The sequence below is a fragment of the Limanda limanda genome, chromosome 20 (assembly GCF_963576545.1).
Source record: "Limanda limanda chromosome 20, fLimLim1.1, whole genome shotgun sequence".
Classification (NCBI taxonomy): Eukaryota; Metazoa; Chordata; class Actinopteri; order Pleuronectiformes; family Pleuronectidae; genus Limanda; species Limanda limanda.
This window is the reverse complement of record NC_083655.1, coordinates 4,075,448-4,098,332: the sequence shown is the minus strand read 5'-3', so window position 1 is coordinate 4,098,332 and position 22,885 is coordinate 4,075,448. Positions and strand designations below refer to the sequence as shown.

Below are 22,885 nucleotides of genomic sequence, written 5' to 3'. Positions count from 1 at the left end.
ACTCGTGCTCCGCTGGAAGCTCTCAGTCAGAACCTTGTTTTCATGAGGTTCAACTGCTCTCGAGTCGAGAGGGAAAGTTATTTATCGACCTTGGAGATTTAAATAAATAGTTGTAACCTGAGTTCAGATCTCAAACTACGTGTTTGTTGAGCTGAAGACTTTACTATTCTATCCATCGATCCTGTTTCTGCCGTTTGTCTGCGTCCGATTGAACTTTGTGGTTTGTTTTTGTTTGTTCTTCTTTACAATGAGAAGTTGAGCCTGACAGAGATAACAGACTAAAGATGTTTCATCACAACTTGAAAAAAAAGAAGATTAAAACTTCCTACTATCTACACATCAGGGAATGCATCAATATTTACAGATGACTGATTAAATCCTCTCTTAGAAAGATTTAACGCGTCAGAAAAGAACGTGAAGTCTCCGACATCAAATATGTTTTGTAGGTTTTCTCATCAGTTTCTTTTTAGAGCATCAGGTGACAACCCTTCCTTTCAAATCCTTTACTCCTCTGCTCAACCTGTTGTTGGTCTTCAGTCCCCTCACATGAATCTGCTGCAGATTCTCCTGAGTTGAAACTACCGTGGAGTTTAAGAGTCGCTCAACCTGAGAAGTTTGGAAACGCTGATGGATCTGTTTTAGTTTGAAAACTCCGGGCGCTGCGTTTCATTGCAGACAAGCAGAAGCGGAGATGTTTGTAAACATCACATAGACGCTCACTCACTGACACAGAATCAGAAAACAGTTTTCAAGCTAAAACCTAGTTACATGCATGAAGCCTTATTAGTTCAGAACAAGTGGTTTAATTTAGGTTAAAAGGCTTTTGTGGACTTTTTGCATTTTCTTTGTGTTTGACTTTGTGTCCCTCTGCACTAATTCAGACAAACACATTATCTGCTCATCTACAAGAAGAACATCCGACTCTTAGTTTGATCAACAGGACTCATGACTTGTGTCCACATACTGTTGACGGATGTCCACTGACAGCGTGAGGAGATGAGTCCTGACACTGGGGCGTAGGAAATGGGTTTTTTTTAGGATTGGAATCGCAGAATGACATTTTTAAAAACTAATTTTGCTCAACAATTCGCCCGCTGAGCTCGAGCAATCAGGATGATGGCACTTGGCAAAGATTTACACTTCAAACTGCATTAGAGATTTTTGCATAATCGGTCAGATGTGTGTATAATTTTCATGAGCCGTCATTCTTTTCCTTGCAATTTACTTGAGTGAGTTTGTCCAGCTGGGATCATCGTGACCGGCCTGACTCATGGGACTGATTGAGAGGGAGGCACAGAGAATGAGAAAAAACGAAAATGGATAAAATGGCAGAAAGCTTTGGCTTCTTTAAGAATGCATTTCTGAAAATATTGCAAAAGACTGTGAAAGAAAAGAGTGATTCATTAAGTCACGGTCAGAAATTATCAGAAGCTGGAGGCAACAACATTCTGTGGATGTTCATAATATGACCTTGAACCTGGAAGTGAAGGTTATTAATAACATTTCTCTTTTCAGCCGTGGGAGACCTTGTCGAATTAGTTTTTGTCAAATGTTTTATGTAAATCAAGAAGCAGAGGCTGTGCAATTTAATATCATAAAAAATATACAAAACTGATAAATGACAAACAATTCAACCTTTGAAACAAAATAAAACATCAATGGGTTATAAGTGATTTGTGAACCAAATATAATCATCTTTATGGTTTTTAAGATTCCTCTGATGGTTTGTGAAAGGACAGTATGAGAGAGATGATTATTAGATTGACATTGTGCTTTGTCTCTCAGGACGAGTACTCGGAAACCACTGAACCTATTTCCTTGGAGTTTCGTGGCAGGTTGGGGAATCGCAGAGGGAAAACACACTTCACTTTTAAGGCGATCTTTTTTCCAATGGCGACTTGATGAAGCTGGCGACTCTCTAAAAAATTGCCTCTAGCGTCCTGACCCTTGTAAACCAAAGCAAGTACATTTCCCTCCCAGTTTGATTTCATCTCTTGAAGAGGATTTCAGTATCTGTATTGTGTTTTGTTTTTATTGAGTACTTTGAATTGTCCCCACTTAATGTTGGAGCGAACACAGAACATGAAAGAGAGTTGAGTTTAAAGCGGTTTCACCTGATTCTCTTCTGCATCTGTTCCTGCAACATATGAAGCTTTGGAGAGCTTGTGCGTCCGGAGTCTTTCACTAAGTGAGGTTGTTATTCATGAAGCTCCGATTAGACTTTGAAATGAACAAGTGACCGTCAGAGTTCGGCCTTGTTGCTCACGACAAATGGAGCCAACATTAATTCTCATATGGCTGCATCATTCATGCCCCATGATGAAAACCACTGTGCTTTAATTTGATGAGTAGAAAGGTGGATTTGTTCTTTTTCTATTGAACCGTATGTGAACTGTGGCCGTGATTTTATTTCCGTCCTGGTTCAGTTCAGAGGACAGATCTATACATTTGAGCCGTGGCTTTACAATTCAATAACCACCGGAGGTTATTCAGAAGCAGCTTGTGGATCCAGGATCAGTAACGAGTCAGTGATGGAGCCTCACTGAGCAGGAGGCTCCATCACTGAGCTTTAAATAAACCTTATTTCTTTCATTTCCACTGACCTCCCTGCTCGGCCGTGTGGAACCTCCTGCTCAGAGTCCGGACCCACGGGCTTCATGTGGACGTGAGCTGGATGATGATCTGTTCAAACACGAGCAGCGGACGTGATCGCTCATCAGGACCGTGACTGTCACTTTCAATAACCCAACACGGCTGAGCAATAGTTATTATATAAAATATTTTAATGCATGACCTGTGTCGCTCGCACAAAGTGGTGTGTTTGTTGATTTGTGCAGCTGCCATGAACAATATTTTCTGTAATTCAGATTTTATGCGAGATGCGTTTGACATGTTCATCATCTCCATCTGCTTCGGAGTGAAGGAAACAGATGTGGTCCATTCTGCAGCCGTCCGTACGTCCCCTCATGTTTTAAATCATACAGATACAGGATGTTGTTTTATGGTCATTTGTGACTCAGACAAATAGAGGAACACCTGATGAGCAGCGTGGGATTCATATTTATTCTTTCAGAGTTTTGACGATAAAATCAGATAAAATCAGAGCTGTAATAAAAACTTAAATTATCTGTACATGGATTATTCTGGTGTTACGTGACTTTAACTCTGACAAACTTTAAATCCACAGACTTTAATGATCCGTCGCATTTTCTGTATTTGCACATGAAGTAACTTGCATTTGATTTTAAACTGCATGAAAGTACGAGACCTGCATGGTCATCCTTGGAGCACTGAGTCTGTCACACCGCGGTGAGATCATGTCTTGTTTTGTGTTTTTTGTCACGTCATTTCCGGTTTTATTTTGAAAAGTAACTCTCCTCTCGTTTCAGGTCACTTGCCCTTCCTCATGTGTCACCGGTCTGATCGTCTCCCCTGATTCCTGATTGTGTCCACCTGTTCTCTTTTCCCCCATGTGTTCATATAGTCTGCGTCTCCCTTTGTCTTGTGCCAGTGTGTCGTCTTTAGTCGTCATTCCAGCCCGTGCCATAGAAACCAGATTCATAGTCTAAGTTTTGCTTAGCCTCGTGCTTAAAGTTTTTCCTCAGTTGAGTGATTATTCTTTGTAGCCTTTTTTGTTTCAGTGTTTAGTCTTAGTTAGGTTTATAGAATGAAGCTTTGTTTTTCCTCCCTTTGGAGCACTTTTGTTTAATTGTTATTTTTTGTTTTGCAGTATTTAGATAGAGTTTTCCTCCTTTTTGGAGCAACTTCATTTTTGTATCATAGTTTACTGTGTGGAGGTGTAAATAAAACATTCTCCTAACACATCCGCTCTGCGTCTGAGTCCTGCCTTTCGCCCGGCCTGACAGAGTCCTTGTTTTATTTGAATGATGTATTTGTATGTTCCAGTTCTAAAAAAAACTTCTGTAAAGCACAATTTAGAGCGAGGTCCAGGAAGACGGATTTAATGAAACTCCACAGGAGGCCGACTCTGGTTGTTTGGTGCAGAGATCGAGATTCATTTCTCGTTCTGTTTTTGTCTGCGAGGAAATGAGGGACCATCAATTTCTGTTCTTCTGGCTGATAGTTATGAAAAACTTGAGTCGTGCGTAGGGTTGCAAAATTCCGGGAATTTTCAAAGTTGGAAACTTTCCATGGGAATTAACGGGAATTAACAGGAATTAACAGGAATACACGGGAATATACGGGAATTAACGGGAATTAACAGGAATTAACGGGAATAAACTGGAAATGTTGTGGGTAATTTATACTAACTGTATTTACCTTGTCATAAACAGACATAAATATAAACATTTTGTTGTGTCATAGGCTGATTTGAGCCCTGAGGAAACTTTGGCCACTTGACTATATGCTTCTGCATCGTTGTGTCATTCTTAACATAGGTCTTTGCACAGTATTTGCAAATGTACACAGCCTTTCCTTCTACATTGGATGGGGTGAAATGTCTCCACACATGAGAGAGTGCACGTGGCATTGTTCTGTAGAATAAGATGAGAAAAAAGTTTGTAAAAAACACTAATGCAATGCCAGAGATATAAAGAGTTAGCCAAACAACTGGAATCATCTGTAAACATATTTTACAATTGATGGATTAATTAATGGAAATAGGCTAGATGAACAGATGAACAATCCTCAATAAGCATGCTAATATATTTTCCCCAGTAATATCTGTTATCTGTGCATGTGATGGAAGAATGCACAGTGGAGGGTTGAAACTCAACGTTCCATACATCTTTAAAATAGAGTTTTGAATGATGTTTTTATTGCTCAGCCTTTAATTTGCATAGTTTTGTTTTTTTCAAAATTCCCAAAATTCCCGAGCTTAATATTCCCGTGGAAAGTTTCCGGAAATTTACCGGAAAGTTTCCGCCCCTTTGCAACCCTAGTCGTGCGTCATGAACTTTTTGCTGTTCAGTATTTGTGTGCATTTAAACACACATTGTTCATCTGTGAAGACATATTCTTTATCTTTTCTTTATTATTGGAGGAGCGGAGGGTGGAGAGCTCGAGGACAGTGCCCGCCCACCTCCACCCATTGGACGCTACTAGCTGTCACACACAAGGCCCGATGCACACGGTGCTTTATCCTCTATTTGACTGTATGTGGACAATAATTTACTAAATGAACATCAGCTGAGTTGAAGAAGACTTGAAACTAAAGATCGTGACAGAAACTTCACAGGAGAATGTTTCCCGACGTTATAAAGTGAGAAGTAGAGTAAATTACTCATAGTCGCCCCCTGCAGGACATTTAAGAGAATACAGGTTTCAGGCACATCTGCATTGGCTTCACTTTCCTGACCCGGAGTCAGCATCAGTTTTCATGTGTTCAGAACAGATACATAATCAGAGTGTCTGAATAAACAGATAAGATATATTTAAATCGGAAGTGAATCTGTCCTGTGAGACCTGAGGCTCAAACACAACTCTCAGATCTCTGGATGTGGAAGCAAAGTATAAACTGTTTGCCACACGATATCAGTCGGTCCTGTATCTGCCTCTGAATGATCAACTCTCCCAGGTTCGGTGCACTGATCCGGGCTTTGATCCGGGCTTTGATCCGCTCGGCTGCTGCTGCTTCTTGCTCCGTGAGGACGACGGCTCTTACAACAGCAGACTTGTCGAAGATTTGAAACAGCTGACTGGACAAATTAAGGAAACACTTCACTAAAATCCTGAGAGCTTACGCTGCTCATGAATTACAAAGTGCAGCTGCGGCGCCAAGCTGTTTATTTAGCAGAGACCTCATTTGACAAATCAACTAAATGTTATCAACAACATGATGAGGAAGAAATGGTTTCTGGCGTTAACAGTTGATACCAATTTACATCTCAGCCCAGTTTGACTTGATGCTCTTTTCACACCTTGTTTGGTTCAGACTGTTCCTTTAGTGTGAATCTATCAGGTGTGAAAGGTTCCTCAGACCAGGGGCCACACCAGCAGCCTGTCACTCAGAGAAGCTTCCTGTCAATCAACAAACAACATTTGTATTCTGCAGACATAGAAGAAAGGGAAAACGCTCACTTCTATCGGAGGAGCTCGGTAACCTGTCATCACGCCACCTCCACACTCAGGGTCCCAGTAAGATTGGATCAAACTGGGACCCTGTCTGGATCTGCTCAGATGTGATCGGCTCAACCACTGAACAATCTCTCACAGCGCCAAAACATTTCTTAAAGATTGACGAGACACAGGATATGAGGTCGTCGACATCATACACTCAGGGGACCCGGGTCAGTGAGCGGCGCTTTGCAGAAAATCAATCAGACCAACACGCCGCTCATATTCTGCTGATGAAAGGCGTCATGATACTAAAGTCCATTTCAATTTCATTTTCTTCAAGTGGCACTAGAATCCCTCAAAGAGAATAATGTCACATACTGTCCCCGAGCTCCAGTATATAATAGATACACACCTGCATTCACACATTCAGCAAGAAAACGCATCAGTATTCATCATAAAGACAAAAAGAAGTAGCAAGAGACTGAAACCTCACCTTTAAAAATCTATTAGCATTTAAGATTATCTGAGTTTTAACACAGGGTTTTGTTTGTCACTTTTTATAACTACAATACATTTTTAGCGTGAACTAGGTTTGTATTAACTCTGATTGTTGTGATGTTACTTTAACCACAAAGATTATTGTTGTAAATAAGAGGAGGAAGGACGACAACTTTTCAAGGTAAACTGGGATTCGATGCAACTGCTGATGTTTTTCTTAGTGCTTTCTCTTTGTCTGTATCTTGTTTGTTTGAGTTCTATCTCTTATTCTCCTCCTCTTGTTTCAGCTTCTCTTCTATAGCCTCCTGTCGAAGGTTGTTTCATTCAGAAAGCCTCCTTGTTTGACGACTGATGGAGAATCCTGCACATTTAACACTTTCAAACAAAAGCAACAATATTACAACACAAACCCTGAGACCCTCTGCTCTCAGCTCATTCTGTAGGTTGTTTGTTCGACTTAAAAAACGTAATCACTTACAAAACACGAGCATCAGCGAGGTCGTCCGCACCCGAGCCGAGAACAAGTCAACTCCCCGACCCAGGTTTTTCTGGGAAATGTGTTTTCTCTTCCCAGCGCTTCAATATAACTGATGAAAACTGTGTTCCAGCCTCGCATGTTACTTTTGCAATTATGTGTCTTCACACTGTGAGGACACTGCTAAACTAATAAAGAGCTTCACGTCATTTTCGTGAGACTGGAAACAATAAATCACACTGCCTCCCCGAGACTGTGAATTTGAATCTCACATTACAATCAGTCTTTAAACATTTCCAATCATGGTTATAGTCAGATCGCTTTTTACTGACTCACCTGTAGTTTACTGCGTTGGCCTGAGATGATACTGAATACAAGACATCAGAAACTCATCGGGTTCAGGTCTGGTCCTTGCACCTCCACGTCTGGACGGATTCTGTCTGTCAACAACATTATTCTGTGCCAGAGTCCAGATGTGGAAGCTGTGTCTTGCAGTTTTCTGTAAGTGGGTCAGAAAGCTCACAAACTATAGAATAAATCAGATTTTATTAGTTATTAATTTGAATTTTAAACACTTACTCCTATTGCCAGTTAATCCATTTACTTAATTGAACTAAATTAACCTAATTAGAGGAAGTGACCTTTGTTTGTTGGTTGGTTTGTTTGGATTTAAGCACGATTACATGGTACTGGGTCAGGGAAGAACCCATTAGATCAGGATTTTACATTTACAACATTGTTGTTCAGAATAATTAATAGATCTTGATGAGACATTCAAATTTAAAGGGATAATATCAGAATGTATGCAGCCACCCAACACAGAAAAAAAGTTTCATCCCCTTTAATGAAGTCAATCTCAATACATGTACATATTCTGATGGAGTCCAATCAGACTTGACGGAGGTAAGTGCATTCTACGGTATAGATACTATATCAAGCTCTACGCAGCAAAACAAATATGTTTTCCAAAATGTTGAACCACCCTTTTAGTTCCATAAATGTATTTACAGTAAATATATAAAACAGCTTTTCTGGTTAATTCTGCAGAAAGCCTCAGTTTGAAGCCGGGCGGCCGACACTCCCTCTCCCTGGAAAACACATTAAGCTTTTCCGACCGGCTGCGTGAGGGCGACTAAGTGTTTCTCCGTGCGCTTCCACCGGAACACGGGAATCAAAGCTCGGACAAATTATCACAGACAACATGCATGTAGGTAAAAAACATCATTACTCAGGAGCGGAAGAAGCGAGGAGCCATGTTTTTGCGAGAGAACTCGACCTGATTGGTGACAATGACGAAGCAAAGTTACATGAAATCAGAACCAACAGCAGGAGAGAGAGGAGCTGCTCAGTGTTGTTTGACAGCCTTGAATTATAAAAATAAGAGATTAAAGAAAGTAAAACTCATCATATATGAAAAACCTGAGAGAAGTTTGTGTCTCCAGTGGAAACTTGGGTCAGCAGCGTCATCTGAGGTGCTGCTCTGGTCCATGTTATTATTCCTCTTCTACACTGTTTGGCGTCTGTATCTTTCATTTGTCTGGAATCCTGCTGATTTTTCTGATGCTTTCACACAAGATATGTTTACCACGGCTGAAACGACACATGAACGACCCACAGAGATCGTGATGAGCTGTTGATAAACTCATGTACCTCTTGTATTTGGACATTTTTTATTTAAATTATGCCTTATGGAGAAAATCTGTGCTTCTCTACTGAAAACAGAAAACCTTCCCTACAGATTCGTTTTTTATTTGATTTTTAAACACTAACACCTATTGACACCTAATTAATTAACTACGGTAGTTACCTTTGCCAAGGTTAGAAACATTTTTGTTTTGTATAATTAATGAAAATCTTTTTGTGTAATCCTGCTTAATAACTAGCAAATGCCATTGAATAAGAACAGGTAGTTAAACAACCTATTTACACTGCGACATGTGAGGTTAATTTGAGATTGATTGTAAATGAGTTGAGGTTAATCAGATATTAACATTCAAACCCATCCATTAAATCCTCCTGGGGTTGAGCCAAGCATGTAAATATTCGAGGGCTCAACCTTTGCACGAGGACACTTCTCTCCACTTTTCCACCGTGTCATTCGAGCAAAACAAAACCCCATTTCCTCTCCCGGCCTGAATCCGTCATTATCAGGGAGAGTAATGTGAGTTTCCACACTCGCCCGGCGCAGCTTGTTTTTCATATCGAGAGAAAAATGCAGTTCAACCTTTTGTTCTTCGCTCGTTGACTCACTGTGTCGTTTCTGAACCTGCCGTCACTGCAGAGTCAGCCCTGTGTATAAGGAATCAATCCAGTGATATCACTTTTTAGCTCCTGGTCTTTTTATAATCACACAAATAACGAAGTGAATTATTGAAATCCTAGAGAAGGACTTGAGCCAAAAGTGAGATATGAATTGAATGAGCCCATCTCTCCTTTTTCATTATTTGACTTTTCTGTGATTTCATTTATCATCTCTGATGTGCAGCAGAGGCTTGGTCCCCGGATTTTTCTCTTGAGAAAGAGATTTTCTTTTCTGTTTGTGAGGAGTCAGGGACACGACTGTCACAAACACACAGAATATCAAAGCACCCTGAGGCGACCTGAAGTGAATCGTAATGGACTCGTTCTGACCATCAGACACGTCAGAGGAAAAAACAAAAAGTCTAAATCAAATCTATTCTTCAATAAAAACTCTGCTTATTTCAAATCCCTGACATTTACACTTGTAAATATTCATGTTTTTGTTTAGTTTGACATTCTGGTGGAAAACAAACGGCAGTGACAGATTGATCGGCTCCGACCGGAAGAGTCTGTGGCTTTTATGACTTCGGTAGAGCAGTTTCCTAAAAGAGAAACTTATAGTTAGGTATAATTAAAACATATCAGAAACATGCACACTTGAACATAAATCAGTTTGGTCCCTGTCCCATCTGTTAACATGGAGGGGCGGGGTTTATGACCACCAGGGGGCTTTAGACTCTTTGGCTTCACTTCACAATCTATGATATATTCCAAGCATTTAATTGGTTAATTGGAAGCAAGAAAATCAGCAGATCAACCAGTAACGAAATAGTTGCTGTGGTATCTTTTGAAGGTTTTCCACCCCATCGTGTTGGTGATAGATGAGACAGGACTTCCTCCAATGAGAGAACTAGATTATAGAATATCACTGTATGTTGCAGCGTTAAGAATCCGTCATTAGGAGTATTACAAAACAGAGAAAGAAGGAAAACACAAGTCCACAGTGGTGTCTGCATACTTTTGGCCTCACAGTGCAACAAGCCCTCTAACAAGGAGGTTTCCCAAGTCGATTAATTAGTGGTCAGTACACGATGTAGGCGTATCCTCCGAGGAAACTGTGTGGGCTCGTGAACCTTGACCCTCACACATCATCATCGAGCTCAACACTGGTACCACAGGTTAACAAGTGGGCGCCGAGCCATGTATCCAGACCAGTATCTCCGGAGACGTGTTGGGATCAATGGGAAGATGAGGTCTGATGGACTCTGCTCTCGGAATAAAGCAGAATATTCATGATTATGAGCACAAGGTTCCCCAGGATCTTTAAAAGTTCACTAACAGAGTTTATCCTGAGGCAGAGATTGTAATGTGTTGGATGAGATGTTCTGCTCATTCATTCAAGAGATGAGTGATTATATTGTGTGTTTCCATAGTAATGTTGCACAGGTTCACTCTCATGCATCCAAAAAACTCTGCTGCTCTCTAGTGTTCATATGGTGGAAGTACACGGTGACAATACTTGGTCTTTATTTTCTATTTTAAGTTATTATTTTGGTTTATTTCAGAGAATTTAAAACATACCAAGACGATTTTGAAGTAAATAAAGGTTCCAGATTAATATTAAAAATATATATAATAAAAAATATTGTAAAAATAATCAATGAATCATGTTGAACAAGTCAATCAAAATACAACACTTTACATGATCAAGTTAAGTTTTGAGTCTCTAGGCACAAATTCAATTTTTGATGAGGAAAGACAATGTTACATATTTAGTGTGTGTGTGTATATTTGCTTTCTGTTTTAAAATGTGTAACTCTGTGAAAAGTTTAAAAGGAATAATCTTAACCTTCTTACTTTTCCGAACCCAGCTCTCAAGCACGGGAATAAAATAAATAAAATGATGGAAATCTCATTTAAAATTCAACACAACAGGGACATTTCACTCTCAACTACTCTTTCAATTCTTCTCCTTGTTATATTCTATTCTATTATTCAGTAAATATTCATTATGATATCGTTTTTATTTTATAATTATTTAATGTTATTATTTAATTTTATTTCGTTTTATTTCGTTTCATTTAATTTAATTCTATTATTTGTTTTGGTGCTACACTGACAGTCGACCGGGCCGGAAACGATTCCCGGCCTCTTATTGGCCAGCACCATACCGCTGATTGTGATTGGTCCATTCCCCTGTCCCCTCTCCCTAAACGCTCCGGCCAGAAACCCGGCCTCACGGAGAGCGTGGTACCTAGCAGGTAAGTCATCGTTCTGCTCAGCATCTTTCACATTAACTCAATTAAACATCAATTAAAAACATCTCGGACTCAACTAACTGTTTGTTTGCGACCGGACGATGAAGACGGAGACACGTTGTGTGTGGTTTCATCTCCTCCTCGTCGTTTCCTATGTGTTCTCAATGTAGCTTAGCATCATGTGCTAGCTAGTTTGCTACCGTGTTGCTCAAAGTAGCTTCTGTGAATAACACACAACACCAGCTCATCCTCCTCTAACACTCAGTGCACTCGTCTGCTTCCGGCCACCACCTGCAGCTTAATACATTTTAATATGTTTATGATATATTTGCTTTTGTAAATGACACCAGCCTCCGTTACACGATGGATTATTGTGGCCACTTTTAGCTGCAATTAAATGAGCCTGTCATAACAACAGATCTTCAATGAATCTTTAAATACGTAAAATATAATAACCCTTTGTCCTGTTTATGAGATATTATAAGATATGTTCCACTGAAGTAACTCAGGTGACCAGAGGTTTCCCAAAAGGGAACTGGGTCATTCCCAGTGGATGAAGTTATTCTCTGTGGCCCAGTACAGACAAGAGAAGTAAATATAGATATGGTTCTGATGTAGAAATTGTCTGATTGATATTCAGATATGTGCAAATTAGACTCCCGGCTGTCTACTGACAAATCTGTCTTTGTTGGTCTTCACTTGCTCTGTGTGTTGTGTTGTTACTCGTTGTCGTGCATTGTCTGAATATTAGTCTGTGTATATTGTTTGTATGTGTTGACTATAACCAGTCATTTTGTTTTTTAATGTTAGTTTGCCATCTTGAGCGAACTCTCATTTACAGTCATTTTAATGTTGATTAATGCGAATCGTCCCTGTTGAATAATCAATTAAATGAAATATGAGATAACGCTGTACTTATAATTCTTATTTTTAATGTACAATCATCAATAAACTAGAAAACACTTGTGTGGCTGTAAATACACGGTAAACAGGATTCAACAGATTTGCGACAGGTGGAACCCTGTCCTTGTTTATTTAAAAGAGAGAAATAAAAGCTAAATATTTAAAAAAAGTGTAAATAGTTGAGAAACAGTTGGCGACTAAAAGGGGAGAAGAAGAAAATTATGTAATAGTGAAACAGGAAAACATCAGTAAAGATGTTAAATTCATCAACAGAACATACTTCTAATACTTACATTACAAAATGCTTGTGTTTCCCTTAAAATTGTAATCTCTCCTTATCTTAACCATAACTAATTAAAAGTAACTTAAGTCCCAGACACAAGAAACAGGGCAACGTTAAACACTGAAGAGTAAAAATGAACAGAGGAAACTTCTCCTCCATAGTTCTGAACTGGTGCCGTGGCCTTTTAAAACTAATTTACTCTGTGATTTATTGTCATTGATGTCAATTAATGTGTTTTTTCCACTAGTAAGTAAAATATAAACTAAGTAAGTGTGAATTTTAACGTGATTATTATTATTTCTTTCTGCAGCCACAGTCATGTCTTTCCAGCAGGATCGTGGGGGACCCAGGGGCGGGATGCCTCCAGGCCAGCACGGCACCCCTCAAAGCTACCGACCCACCAACCTGAGACCCCCACCCCCCCAGCCTCCTGTGCCCCCATACCACTACGATCAACAGGCTCCTCCCAGCTCCGGCTACCATGGGAACAGCAGCTACATGCCTCAACACTCCGACTTCATGCCGTACCCTCCTCCGGCTCCATCCCAGACTCCCGGTTCTCTTAACCAGTGCCCCATGCGCCCGCCTTTCTCCAAGCCTCCCGTCCGGCAGGGCTTCTTAGAACCCCCCCCTAACTTTCCTCCTCCCACCTTGCCCGGCGCCACAGGCGGACCGGCACAAGGCAACCAGGTGTCTGCTCAGAACGCCTACCACCCGTACATGCTGCCACCTGTGGCCCCACCACCGTTACCACACTCGTCCATGCCTCACCAAATGGCTCCTCAGTCTATGAGCTACCACTCTCCGTACTCCATGAACTACCCTCACCCTCCTCACCCTCCATTCCCGCCTCCCCCTTTCAGTCCTGGCTACACACAGAACCCGAGCTCCTCAACCCAAGCAGACCACAGCTTCAGGCCCGCGGGTCAGTACAAGTACGATAAACCCCCGGAGAACCGGAGGTCTCCAGAAAGAGCCTATCGCCATGATGAGCACAGGCAGAAGGGCTACGCCTACGGTAACCATGGCGAGAGGCACAAAATGGAGTTTCCCGGAGACAGGAAAGACCGCGGGCGGAGTCCGGACAAGCGCATGAGGCCGGAGGGCGGAAGGTACAGGTCCGAGTACGACCGAGGCCGGACTCCTCCCAGACACCGGAGCAGGGATCGCAGCAGGTACTCACACGGCACTCGACTGACTCACATCCATTTGTGAAATGTTTGTGTTCCTCACCACTGTTTGTGTGTTTGTGTGTTTGTTCACAGAGAGCGGCAACGACACAGAGAAAGTCGGAGCTCCCAGTCATCTGACAGGCACAGGAAGAGGCCACGCAGGTACATGTGCAATCCCCTAGTTATTATATTAAAGCTGATGTGAAAAGCACAGATGACAGGTTGTATCTCTCATCCTGCTTTCTGTCGTTTCCAGTCGCTCCTCAAGCAGAGACAGGAAACGCGGACGCTGGGAAGACGAGAGGGACCGGAGGTCGGAGGCGTCCTCGGGAATGAGCAGGGAGCGCAGCTACACGTCCATCAGGAGCAAAGACTCCGAGGAGACGTTCACCGACAGAGACCGGGAGCGAGAGCGAGACCGGGAGCGGGACCGAGACAGAGAGAAGGAGAAGGAGAAGGAGAAGGGGGATGATGATAAAGAGGAGGACGAGCTGCTGAAACCTGCCTGGATCCGCTGCACCCACGCTGAGAACTACTACTCCAACGACCCCATGGACCAAGTGGTACTGTTGTCTTAGTTATACGTCCTATGTTTAGCTGCTTGTAGTTTGTCCTTTGTAAATTATAATTTGCCGGCAGTTTGTTAAAGGTAGTTAAAACAAGAGAAGTGATGGTTTTGACCTCCCTAATTTTATTTACCTCCATTATAACGTTGTCCTTGGTCGTAGTGTTAAAGTTGGATTACTTCTCTTTGACACAATATATTTTCGGCCTTGGACGCTCTTCACAAATCACCGCCCGACCCTTTTGTATTCTTCTCTGTCGTCTCTGGATCTTTTGGACTCTGGCGACTCATTTTTCTCTTTTTGAAGTTCTGACCTTTATCTGTGAACGCTTGCTTCATGGTGTCCTCGGCTTCTTTCTTCACATGAATTACACATTCTGGCAGCGAGCTCACCCGTCCTTCAGTTAGCTTAAGTGTAGGTGAATGTCGAGATGGAGCCTAACTTCATTTGTTACCGTAGCTTCACTTACAGGGTTTTGAGTCTCACGATGACACCGAGCGTGCAGGTCAGGGTGGTGGAATCTTTGAGTTTAAAGAACAACCTCTAAATATACAGTTATTACTCTATACTATACTATACTATACTACTATACTATACTCTTACTATATTAAACAGATATATCCAGGGTTTTTCTTCATATCATATTTCAAGAGTATATTAGTGAAATCCATCTACCAGCCAAGGTCACACTCTACAAATATCATATCCTCTGATAGAGCGACTCACAAAGCGCCTGTTGCTGTGAGTGTGTTAAACGCTGACGGTGTAATCTCCTGGTTCTTATTTGCTCTCTCACAGATTTTCATGTTGCTTATGAATGTGTTTCTCTTTCCAGGGCGACTCGACGGTCGTGGGGACCAGTAAACTGCGGGACCTGTACGAACGCTTCGAGGAGGAGCTGGTGAGGAGGCAGGATCGAGCCAAGGCCGCTCGGCCGTCATGGGAACCGCCCAAGACCAAACTGGATGAGGATCCAGGTGGGTCGAGTTGAGAAGCGTCCACCCGGCCTCCGATTGGCTTAACCTGATATTTTAAAACATCTAAATCCCGATGTATTCGAGAGATGGAGCATTTTTTGACTTGTGTCTATTCTTTCACATAGATCTGTTGAGTTATCATGTCAAATCGGTGCATATTAAAAACCACCAGTGTGATGTAGTCTGAGATATAATTTCTGTTTTAATCTTCCGGCTCTAAAGATCACCATTAGTGGTTTTCTTTACCTCCAGCAGCCAGTGATTGATTCCGTTCTGTCGTGTTGTGTTTGTACTCGTGTAAGTTGTTGCCGGTAAGTGCAGCGGCTAAATAACATTGAACAATAAACACATTCGTCGACAACCTTTTGTTATTGATGCGCCATAAAAGCGGCTGCGTTCTCAGCCGTGCATTAGGTCGAGGCAGAGATTAACTTCAGTGTTTATGATCTTATCTGCGCGGTCGTCAGCTCGATTGTCTCCTTCAGCGCCTGAACAGTTTCAGTCTCGCTCAATGAGATTTAATAAAACTAAACACGTAAGCACAGTATGTTTCACGCCCGATCAAAATCTGCATCATAAAAGCAGAATTCTGTGATGTCATCTCGTCATCGGAGCTCAGCTGTGCCTGCGTTCACATCGACAGCAACTGAATGTGGCAAAATGCTAAAGACTAAGACATATATTTGCCTGCATAATGTGAATAAGGTCAGGAAATTCCACACGTTTTAATTTGATTCTTATTGTTTCCATGGCAGTGTTTTATTCTACTGTCCTAATCTGGTTAAAATCAGAACATTGACACGTTTCTTCACTCGCTCTCTGTGAATCCTCGGCTGTGTTCTCACCTGAGCTTCTTCTGACAGAGTTTTTATTCGGGAGCTGGAAGGTAAAAGTCTGGAGCAACTCACTCTAACATTTGTGTTCTCACATACAGCTCCTCAGGATAGTTTCTAGAGATTATTATTCTAGAGAGTTCAGTGCACGTCTGAAAGAAGCTTCAGTTTCCATGTAAACATGTGTGCTGTTTCAAAATAAAAATAATCCAGCCAAATCGATCGTTTTGTCCAAAAAATTGAAGGTTTAAGATTTCTGGATTTGTTATACAGATTCTATTACTTTGTGCATAGTTTTTATAGTGAATAACTCAAGTTAAATTATAAGAATAGAATTATCTTCTTATTTAGAGCCACAAACTATTCAGCTGATTAATAATAATAATCCTCATTTGGTTTCTTGTCAGTGACAAGTAAAGAAAACATGAGATGTCTGCTGCTCTTTAATCTCACAGAGTCATAAAAGTCTGCAGATGGTTAAGAAAGAACAATGAGCTGGAACATTGAATCAATGAATCCAACGTAGTGATTGATAAATGATGCAAACACCACTTGTTTCCCTGATGAAACATTGAAGAGAAGAACGTTTGCTGTGTCATCAGCATTGTGTGGATAATTATTCCTCTGAAACCGCTGACTGAGGCGTTTTGACAGATTGCTTCCCTGTGACTTGGTGTTGTGTGATAGTGTGCGAGGGCACAGCTGAGCGGGGGGGGGGAGCTTAACCACCCGACCGGCTCCCGGCTCAGCGAATTATGTTTCACTTGTCTGCCCTACAACGCTCTAATGATGGAGGACCTTTTCTGAACTTTGGTTCCAGACAACAGCAGCAGTGAGTCAGACTGCGAGTCAGACGGCGAGGGAAGCACCTGCTCCGGCAGCTCTGACTCCGATGTTTTTGATGTCATCGCCGAGATCAAGAGGAAGAAAGCTCATCCCGACCGCCTGCACGAGGAGCTGTGGTACAACGACCCGGGACAGGTGGGTTTGTCTTCACCAAGGGAAGTTTTTGGATTTGACGTGTTTTATCATGTTACAAAACCACATTTTGGCATTTCATCGTCTACATTATATTCTTCTTAAGCAACGCCACAACATTAATATCACTCAAATCGAAGCCTGAGGATCCAGACAGAAGATTTGGGCCCTAACACCAGGGGGAATTTTTGACTTGTAGAAAGAAAATAGACCCTGAGCTATATGGATTTAACAGCTATAGGGTGATATGCACATTACATATACGACTTCATTCGATTCTAAAACAGACAAAATGTGGCAAAAAGACCAAAAATCTGATCTTCCAACTCCTGCTGAATGTTGAATAATGCAGAGAAACATTGGGGGAAAAACTCAGACACTTTGACTTCAGGTCAAATAATATTATTAATTTAGTTTAGGAGGATGTAGGAGGAAGAAAAGACAAACGTGGATCGGCTCTAGGTCTCATCCGGAAGGAAAGAGAAGTAATGGGAAGCTGCACCTCTGCCCCGTTAAAGAAAGAAAACGTGTTGGGATTCTGGTGCCAGGGAATCTATCATTTATATATACATCAAGATATAATACTTTATCAAACATTTAATGCATTTCCAACACGTTCACGTCTCTGGGAGCTTTTGAAAACATTCTAATAAATAATGCTTAAGTAGACGAGACAGGAAATTGAGGTTCAGTTTTTTCGAATTTGAAATATCAATGAATTTGATTTCCAACTGTTCAAAAACCTGAACACATACCTGTAGGTGAACAGTTTTTCACTTTGTGTCTTGATGAAGACTTCACGTCACCCCGACACCATCACACAGGAAAAACTTTTTAAAAACCTCCAAGCTCCAGTGGAGGAGTAAAGGTCAGGAGAGTGCGTTTAGGAGATGTGAAATGTTCCGCGGCTCCGGTGTTATACACGGCAAGTGGAGCGGTTGTGTCTGATTTACGTATTTTCTTTCTGTCCAGATGAATGATGGCCCCCTGTGTAAGTGCAGTGCCAAGGCCAGACGTACAGGGATCCGCCACAGCATCTACCCGGGGGAGGAGGTATGACACGCTCTGAATAAATCACCCGCTCCTAACCTTGAAGCTGTGCCACACGGGTGCATGGGTATTATTCTAGACAGCCCAAATATTCACGGAAATCACATCATTGGTTTTATTATAATGTGAGAGCAAAGCATACATATATAATTCACTTTTAAAGTTGATAAATGTTATTGAGAGGTTTTTTTCTTTCTTTCAGGCAGTGAAACAGTGTCGTACCATGAACAACAACTCGGGGAAACTGTTTCACTACAGGATCACCGTGTCTCCGCCAACCAACTTCCTGGTAGGAATCCTTCTTTTTACAAAAGCAGAAAAATGTGAATATTAACACAGCAGAATTGATATCATCAGTGTCATTACTTCATAGTTGAATGAATTGTAATCGCTGTATAAAAACCTGACTTCCTGTTTCCTGTTCTCAGACCGACAGGCCGACGGTGATCGAGTACGACGACCACGAGTATCTGTTCGAAGGATTCTCTCTCTTCTCCCACAGTCCTCTCACTAACGTAAGCCGGCTTTGTTCCTCACCACGATGCTTTCAGAGTTCTGACAGGAAGTGGGCGTAAATGTACACGTCTGTTCTTTTTGTTTTTTATATTTAATGTCATCGTTATTTATTTAGGTACCTGGAGTTTGCAGTTACTCTCCGTGTGTAGAGGCAGGCATCTCAATCAGTATATTTCCATGAGTTAAAATAAAACTCCACATTTAACCAAGGGAAAGTAATTTCATATTCAAGTGTTCATATTCAACAATAAACTTTATTTACATTGTGCTATTCTTAACCTGCAAAGAGGAAATATCACCAGAATAATAAGAAGAAAAACGCTCGGAGGAATAGAACGATAACACAGTTCCCTCATTGCACTGAAACAATGCTGAACGATGGATATTACCCATGATCCCCGGCTTCCTAAACCAAAAGAGCTGCCGCTGTAACAAATCCACCAATTTCTGTTTAGAATTCATCATATTTCAAAAGTTTCCTGGCTGAATATTGGAGATAAACACCGGTGACTTCTCATATGGCACTTCCTCATTCTATGTGTCTGTCAAGGCTGCAGATATAATGTAGTCAGAATTTATCCTCCTCCTTGAACTCCTCCACATTATTCAAAAATATCTTCATATTGGCATTTGGCTTTAGGTCGTTGACGTCTTTGTCGCCCGGACAACGACCTCCTCTCAGCGCGTTGACCTTGTGCAGAGTCCTCTCCGTCGCTTTTGAACGCCGGTGACTGTCGAACATGAGAGAGGTCGCCACTTTAAAAGGTCGCTGCTCTTTCTGCAGCCGTTTGAGCCCCGACCCCCCCCCCGACTCTTAAGTTCAAACGAGATAAGAAATCGACGGGAGACAACAAAACCCGGTTTCTTGAAAACTCCCCTTTTAAAGTGTGAAAATTCCACGTGTGCTTTTTGTGGGTCAGCGTCTACACGTGTGTGCGTGTCCTCCTGCATGTATGAATAATAAACCACTTGGTCAATATCTGCCTCGTCTGAAAGGAGCTCAGAGGATTAGGCATGATTTAAACTGGATAATTTAAGCAGCCCTTGTTAAAAGCTGGGGTAAACGCTTTGTGGCAGCGTGGGGATTAGAAAACCTCGGAGCGTGGTGATATTAGCCCCCTGCTAGTTAGCCGCCAGGATGGGCAAGAATGAATGTGACTCCCAGGTTAATCCCTTAAAATGTCCCCCTGCGCTCAGACAACAAAGAGCGTGTAACTAGGGAGATTAAACACAGAAGAGCAGGCTTATCTCTTTAGTGAGATTCGAGTTACTTAATTTTGAAGAGTCAGGTGCATGTCATCGAGTGTGTGTACATGTCTTGGTGTTTAATTTGGCCGTAGGTTTTGCAGGTTGATCCTCACACAGCGAGTCAGAGCTGGGTTCCTTCAGCGTTCGAACCTTCTCTGTACATGCGAGAGCTCCACTCTGGACAAGCTCTGCAAGCCAGGATGAGTTTTTAATGAGTTTCCTTGAAAAGCTGTAACCTCTACCTAACGCCATGGTAATGAGTCGGCCCGTCCTTTCTTCTCCCTGTCCTCTGCTCCTTTTCATCATCACAGATTCCATTGTGCCGTGTGATCCGCTTCAACATAGATTACACCATTCACTTCATAGAGGAGATGACACCCGAGGTCAGTAAAACCCCACTTTATCTCCCGGCTCCTTTTCACCCCCTTTGTCTCTTTTTTTTATTTTTCTTATTTTATTTTATCTCAAGCGGCTCAGCCTGAGCGCGGCTGAGCCGAACGCGTAACCCTCACACCTCAGCGCCCGGGCGAGCCCAGGTGCTAATCCTTTCAGAGGAGCGAGAGGGGATTCTTTTTAACCTGCTGAAGTTGATTACAGCGATACAGTGGCTTATGTGATAAAGTTAGAGAACTGGATTTACTTATCTCTCATATCTACATGAACCCTGAGTCTGGACTGTGTGTTCTCGTGCGGCTCTCACACCGTCTGTCTCCTGTGTCCAGAACTACTGCGTCCGAGGCCTGGAGCTGTTTGCCTCCTACCTGTTCCAGGACGTTCTCGAGCTGTATGACTGGAACCTGACAGGTAGGAATCCCATAAGATGGAACAAGTTTCTTTTACAAATTGGGATTGGCAGGCAGTGCATTCCACACAAAGCAGAAATGATTCTCCACCACATAAACTGGTCGATACGAGAGAGGGAATTATCTCATGTGGCTGAAATGGGAGAATCCATATTTATTCTGTTGCTGACCTGTAAAGATTATTTGGAAAAAACAATATATCACTTAAAAATAGAAAAGAACAACACAAGGATTATTTAAAATAGATTGTGTTTGTCCGTTAAAGTTTACCGTTAGATAAAGGTCTGACTGTATTTATTTTAAGACAAATGTCTGCAGTTATTAATAAGATTTGAAAAGACAAAAGAACAAACTCCTGCTGCGTTGAAAGTCTGATTCTGATAACTGTCGTGAAATTGGGAAGCAGCAGAACTGTGGTTGTCATTCCAGCCATAACTTTCCACTCTAAATCTCAGATGTGTGTGAAGAGCTTGTCAGACTTGTGTTGTGCAAAGAAACAAACAACCAGACAAATAGAAATTCTTCTCCCTTGTCCAGGGCCGGAGCTGGAGGACCAGACCTCCGGATGTCGGGGTTTCCATTTCATGCCGCGTTTCGTCCGATTCTTACCTGGTAAGAAAAACTCTCAACAACCGGCATTGCTCCGCCACTACTTTGCTGTTTGTCTCCCTCTGTTGGTCAGTGGTAATGCAGTTCTCCGGTTAAAACATGCAGAGGAAGAGCAAAAAAGGATGCACGTCTCCAGCAGTTATACATCTCTGCATGTGATGCTGATGTCAGAGCTTCAGTTACAGAGCCCGAGCAGCTGTGTGGCTGCGTGATATTCATCTTCGATGCACATGATGGTGCTGGTGCACTATGATACCGACGCTGAGTTTGTTATGACAGCCGTGCCACCTACCTTCTTTCCATCAGAAAACAATTTCTCTCCCAGCTCCTCCAATTTGGTCCGCTGCAAACATGTATCTGCCTCTTTTACAAAAGCACGAAAAAGAAAAGCAAACTGTCCAATCCGATGTTTGTGATGTGTAAAGAGAGTGAGGAGAGAGTGATGTGTGGAAGTTACAGTGTCTGCGTGTGTGTGTCTGCATTTGTTATGTTCTTAATGCATTTCCAGGACAGAGAGAGCAGTGGATTTTTCAATGTGTCTGTCCATGTGCACACACAAAAATGGAGGTCAATCAATTTTGCATGAGTGTCTATTAAACCGAGTATGTTTGACTTAGGAGAGTGCATGTGTGTGTGTGCATGTGTGTGCGTGTTGTATTTTCTGCACATTCATAAGTGACTCTCTGTCCCCTCCTGACTTTGTAAGTACACATTTGAATGTTATTCCTTCAGCGTGTCATTATGCTCCTTCACGTATTGTGCGGCGTCCGACCTTTCCTCGCCGCCTGTGTTCACCTGAGCGTTTCCTGAACAATGCAATTGTGATGCATCGGGACATTTTCAGAGCGTGTAATATTGGCTCAAAAACTCCGAGCTGGCAGAGGTGAAGTGAGGTGAGACGCTCGTGTTTTTTTTAAACATGAATGTTGATTTTTAGGCCAAGGATTTAAGCAGCGAATGAAAACCTCAGTGAAAGACTTTCCTCCCCCAGTGGAGCCACGGCCTCTGCAGCCATGACTCCTTGTCTATTCCAATTAAGTTGTGTGTATTTATCTTACCGTGTGTAATTGCGTTGTTGAATATGTATGTCCTAGATGGCGGGAAGGAGGTGCTGTCCATGCACCAGGTGCTCCTCTACCTGCTCCGCAGCAGCAAGCCGCTCGTCCCCGAGGAGGAGATCGCAGACATGCTGCAGTGGGAGGAGCTGGATTGGCAGAAATACGCGGAGGAGTGCAAGGGCATGATCGTCACCCACCCGGGCATGGTGAGGCCTCAGCTCCTCTGCTGCGACAGGAAGTGGCCTTGTCCACAGTTCCAAGGGCGTCCGTCGCCCCCCCCGACCCGGACACGGCAGCAATAAGGCTGTTGTGTGTGTTAGCCTGTGACATCAGCCTCACCTATTATCCCCAAGGGCGTTTGCTGTCACCAACAAGACTCGGGCCGAAGCGTTTATG

At 42.3% G+C, this 22,885-nt stretch overlaps 1 protein-coding gene across 1 annotated transcript in view; it reads left to right on the top strand.

Annotated features, from left to right (window-relative positions):
* The first annotated feature begins 11,465 nt into the window (after positions 1–11,465).
* drosha (drosha ribonuclease III) overlaps positions 11,466–22,885 on the top strand; it is an 83,203-nt gene continuing 71,783 nt past the window's right edge. Inside the window, exons 1-13 of the mRNA XM_061093698.1 lie at positions 11,466–11,496; positions 12,990–13,854; positions 13,945–14,013; positions 14,108–14,414; positions 15,253–15,394; positions 17,048–17,208; positions 18,178–18,258; positions 18,458–18,544; positions 18,684–18,770; positions 20,331–20,402; positions 20,742–20,823; positions 21,360–21,434; positions 22,526–22,695. Coding sequence (XP_060949681.1) covers positions 12,998–13,854; positions 13,945–14,013; positions 14,108–14,414; positions 15,253–15,394; positions 17,048–17,208; positions 18,178–18,258; positions 18,458–18,544; positions 18,684–18,770; positions 20,331–20,402; positions 20,742–20,823; positions 21,360–21,434; positions 22,526–22,695 — 2,190 coding nt within the window. The 5' untranslated portion in view covers positions 11,466–11,496; positions 12,990–12,997. The remainder of the gene's footprint in view (positions 11,497–12,989; positions 13,855–13,944; positions 14,014–14,107; positions 14,415–15,252; positions 15,395–17,047; positions 17,209–18,177; positions 18,259–18,457; positions 18,545–18,683; positions 18,771–20,330; positions 20,403–20,741; positions 20,824–21,359; positions 21,435–22,525; positions 22,696–22,885) is intronic.